A 5,230-nucleotide genomic window follows, 5' to 3' on the forward strand; every position below is an offset into this window, starting at 1 on the left:
ACGAAACGCTTGGGTGCTGTCGGTGCTACTCGCCTTCCAGGATGGGGACCGCGTGATTCTCACTGTGCCTGGTTGTAGACACTACAAGATATGGCTACCAACCGATGTCATTGGCGTTCTTGTTGTCAGTTTCTGTCCAGATTGCCTGAGTGAATGCCTGGAGGTGTAGGCACCTCGGAATGATTGTGTTAAGCTAGCACTAAGTCCCTCCCCCATCCACCTTTATTCTTTTCTTTACAATAAGGCTTTCAAATAAGTCATGGTTGTACGGCAGTGAAGCATCGGTGTTGAACACTGATGTCATGCTGTCGATGATGATGATCCTACGGTGAGAACGAACAAAGCGAATTACGGGCGAATGAACAGGATAAGGTGTGGTTAAAGCGCGAATTTTCTAACTCGAACGTCCATGGTTCCTAAACATGGATGTCATGCTGTCGATGATGATGATCCTACGGTGAGGAAGAACAAAGCGAATTACGGGCGAATGAACAGGATAAGGTGTGGTTAAAGCGCGAATTTTCTAACTCGAACGTCCATGGTTCGAACCTAAACATGGCTTGTCAAATGCTGCACAACAATTTGGCGGTCCAGCTGCTAACGCAGTCGCTCGATCGGCAAGCTAATCCAACACATCGCCTGAGGGAAAGCATGCGAGAATAGACCATGGATGAATTTAGATGAAAAAAATCACATGCTCATTCCAAAATTCTGTACTACTCAGACGATATATCCTACAGTGAATCCAATACGGATACGATGGTACAAGATGTCGCCAAATATGTTTTCCCCAATTCAACACTAGTTCTAGCCTGACCGACTTCCGTTTGACATTTGAAGGTTGTGCTGGAAATGGGGCACGTTGTTAACAGTAATGAACGTTTCTAGGGGAAGTGATCCAGTGGATAACGTAGATCAGGACTTCGACGACCCGCGATCGAATCTACCACGTAACCTTCATGATGCTAGCCGACATTCGGTAGTAAAAGAAACTGTGTCCGAATACCTTACTCTCCGCAGGCTTATCTGCATATAAGGCAATTGTGAATGAACAATACATCGAGGACCCTACCGTGAACATTGCCTAACGACAAAACCGTACTCGCCAGTTACATCCTGGTTTGTACGCAGAGTGAGACGCATATCGTATTGGTGGTTCCACCTATAAAGCAGAACAAAGTATCCGCCAGTCGTATTGGACAGAGCAGTCACACAGAGTGCACTTAGCCAGTTTATGGGTTGTTCGGCTTGCCTACTGGGTGAAAGAACATTCTGAATCACAACACAGACGGGGCTCAGCATACAAAACGAAATCAATGTGTACTCTGCACCGATCACCCTCGTGAAATAAGCGATTGGATTTCAACAGCCTCGAACAGTTGCTGGGCTAGTGTTAAAATGGTTTTGTTGGTTAAGCCACGCAGTTGGCAAGTCGGAAGACCATCCGCCATACCAGACCACTCTTTGCCGTGCAGAGACGACCGGAATGTAGGCGGTCAGAAGCAGTGCAACACTGACCAGTGACGAAAGTCGCATTGGTTAATGCCACCTCTCTGGAAGTTCAAATATCCTGCTCAATGGCCACGAGTAACTTGAGGAACAAAGAAGTCGATCGGATAACTGATCATCATCATCACCAACCCAACCCAACCCATGCATCGTGCCTCTTATGAGCTGACTGATACGATTAGCCCGCACGGCCTAGAGTTCCAGTCAGTATATCAGGTCGTCCAGACTATATTTTCAATGCAAATGCAAGTATTTACTACAATGACTGATCCAGATAAAAGTTAAGTTGTTCGTTGTACGTACTTCCCAACAAGTAACATGACAAACACATTAAAGCTGAAATACTCCGTTGTTTCAGCCTGAATAAAAGGAATCAAATCGGCAGAAATCCAGCTGCAGTGCTCTGGGGAAAGCCTGTCACCATGAAGCTAACCAAACTTCCTGTGGCTAGACATCCTGGGCCACCTTAGATGCCTATGTGGTAATGATACCGACCTGCAGTGTCAAATACTGGGTCAGAAATGTAGTTAGCCATGCGTTGAGATCATTACGTTGATACGACAGCTCAGACTCGCTCTCCTACTAAGACCCGTAACTAGAATACCGCGAAGAGCTCAGTGCACCGATCTAGATGCAATACCATGGAATTTAGCGAGCCCCACACATGGTAACTAATAATACGGCCACTCGCTCATCCCAAGGAAGCATGTTTCCTACGCCAGTCGTGCAGTAGATGGCAAACGTAAACTGAGAATGTTCGTAAGAAAGACTGCTTTCCAGCCACAAACCCTTGGCCTAACCTCACTCCAGTGACTAGTTCCATATTTGCACAAGACGCTCAGACTGATTCCCCCTATCAAGATCCTTCAGCCGCGAAACCCGGCACCCAGTTCCTAAAGAACAAAGACCGAGATGTTGCCGGGTTTCCAAGACTACGCACGAGCAGTCGGGATGTTGCGGTTGGAACCAAAGACCTTTTGGACAGCTACATCAGCCTAGTTTACTGCGACAACGCACCGCTCAGTGCATCCTGACGGATGAACCTGGGATCACCTATGCGACTTTTGGTGACTGGCTAGACACAGCGCGCGGACGCCGTGATCCCCAAAATTAGGAAGCCCAAAAAAAGTCAGAGCCCCTCGTCGGAGCCCTGTCCCAAACCATGGAATAGAATGAACCGCTTCACATAATCATAACCCTGATTTGGGCCTCCACCTAGCACGTCTGAACCCCACGAAAATTAAGCAGGAAACGTATGAAGATGATGATACTGAACACAGAAACCAGTAGTGCTACATCGCCTCGCGCACGACTACTGCTATACCCTTCAAAATTCCGTTACGCACAGCCAGCCATCGTTGAGCATCAGTCATCCTAAAAAGAGTACTATGACCATGCAGCATGCGTTGAAATCCTACCAAATGCAGGGACCTGATAGACCCGTGGATAGTTCTCTGGGAAACCGGCATTCACCCGATGCGCGCGCACACACAGGCTAACTCAAACTGACCCCCTCCAGGGCGCGACTTATAGACTACATCTCTTATGCGCAAATAATATCGAAAGTAGGAAACCATAGTGCATAAGCTGGCGGACTCAGAACCAGACGTACCAGTGGGGCGTTAGATGAACAAGTGCTTGATACAACCTAACGGTAAGTCGACAAATACCCTCTTGGACACGACAAGTTTAGCGAACCCAGGAAATACGCTCAAAACAAGGCATCCCATTATTCACGGAAAACACATGTATTCCAGTGAAGTATATTAGCTGCGCGCGAATAGAAAAACATTATTTTTTCTTAGCGACCTTCTGAGCAGACTTCGTTGCCTTGGCAGCCTCGGTCTTTTTGGCAACCGCCTTAATGACGCCAACAGCCACAGTCTGCTTCATATCCCGGACAGCGAAACGACCGAGGGGTGGATAATCTGCAAAGGATTCGACACACATGGGTTTGCTGGGAGTCATGATGACAATCGCGGCGTCACCGGACTTCACATGGGCGGGATGATCTTCAAGGACCTTACCGGAACGACGATCAATCTTTTCAACAAGTTCGTTGAACTTGCAAGCGATGTGGGCGGTGTGACAATCCAACACAGGGGCATACCCAGCCTTGATCTCACCGGGATGGTTCAAGACGATAACTTGGGCAGTGAAGTTCTCGACGGCTTTCGGAGGGTCAGACTTGGAGTCACCAGCGACGTTACCACGACGGATGTCTTTGACGGAAATGTTCTTGACGTTGAAACCGACGTTATCACCGGGGAGAGCTTCCGACAGGGACTCATGGTGCATTTCAATAGACTTCACTTCAGTTGAGATGTTGCTTGGCGCAAAGGTGACTACCATGCCCGGCTTCATAACACCAGTCTCCACACGACCGACCGGCACAGTTCCAATGCCACCAATTTTGTACACGTCTTGGAGAGGGAGGCGGAGTGGTTTGTCGGTGGGTCGACTGGGTGGATCAATCGAGTCAAGCGCTTGGAACAAGGTCACGCCGGTGACTTCCCCAGACTTTCGTTCCACCTTCCAACCTTTGAACCAAGGCATCTTGTCGCTTTTTTCCAGCATGTTGTCGCCGTTCCATCCAGAGATGGGAACGAAAGGAACCGTCTTCGGATTGTAGCCAATCTTTTTGACATACGCAGACACATTCTTCTCGACCTCGTTGAATCGTTCCTCACTATACGGAGGAGTGGTGCTGTCCATTTTATTCACCGCAACGATAAGCTGCTTCACGCCAAGTGTGTAAGCCAACAGAGCATGCTCCCTCGTCTGGCCGTCCTTGGAGAAGCCGGCCTCGAACTCACCAGTACCAGCGGCGACGATCAAGACAGCACAGTCAGCCTGGCTAGTTCCAGTAATCATATTCTTGATAAAGTCACGATGCCCAGGAGCGTCGATCACAGTAACGAAGTACTTCGCCGTCTCGAACTTCCACAAAGCAATATCAATCGTGATGCCACGTTCACGTTCAGCTTTCAGTTTGTCAAGCACCCACGCATACTTGAAGGAACCTTTACCCATCTACAGAAATAGGTCGACCAAAGCAGAGAACCTACCTCAGCGGCCTCCTTTTCGAACTTCTCGATCGCACGCTTGTCGATACCTCCACATTTGTAGATCAAATGTCCAGTGGTCGTCGACTTTCCGCTGTCTACGTGTCCAATAACCACAATATTGATGTGTTCCTTGGTGGCTACCATCCTAGAAACAACGTCTGAAACAACGCGTGACAACCTACCCAGTGCGCAGCAGCAAACGTCGCGGTATACACTACCGGTGTTTTCGGAGCCGGAAGCGGAGATAGCAATCGACTTAAACACAAACGGCTGCTCAAGTGTGATAAACTTGGGTATATGTTTCTGGGATCCAATATGAAAGTCAGACACTATTAATTAAAAAGCGACCGTGGTGCCGACTATTTTGTTACTCTAGCAATTCTAATTATAGCGGTAATTTCAAACCGGATCGGGCAGGGCGGGACTCAAATGCCTCAGAAATAAGTAATTGCAAAGGCCAATTTATCAGGTCGTCCACGAATAGTAGCCACGCTTATATTATGATTTTCGGAATGATAAGGAGAATCGTGATTAGCGTCAGGAATCTATATGTGCCATCTCTTTCCACTTCTACCTTCCCATACTTCGCACGCAGATTCCACTTATTTAATACTTATTAAACACTCCTTTCCTCTTTCCTTTTGCCTTTCCTC

At 47.9% G+C, this 5,230-nt stretch overlaps 1 protein-coding gene across 1 annotated transcript; it reads right to left on the reverse strand.

Moving 5' to 3' along the window:
• Positions 1-3,300: 3,300 nt before the first annotated feature.
• On the reverse strand, positions 3,301-4,721 carry T265_07133 (hypothetical protein; the record flags this gene model as incomplete). Its single annotated transcript, XM_009172577.1, has 2 exons — positions 3,301-4,542; positions 4,578-4,721. The coding sequence occupies 2 exons, from the start codon at positions 4,719-4,721 to the stop codon at positions 3,301-3,303; spliced, it is 1,386 nt and encodes a 461-aa protein (XP_009170841.1).
• Between the last annotated feature and the right edge of the window lie 509 nt (positions 4,722-5,230).

Source organism: Opisthorchis viverrini (genome assembly GCF_000715545.1).
Source record: "Opisthorchis viverrini unplaced genomic scaffold opera_v5_159, whole genome shotgun sequence".
In the NCBI taxonomy this organism is placed as follows: Eukaryota; Metazoa; Platyhelminthes; class Trematoda; order Opisthorchiida; family Opisthorchiidae; genus Opisthorchis; species Opisthorchis viverrini.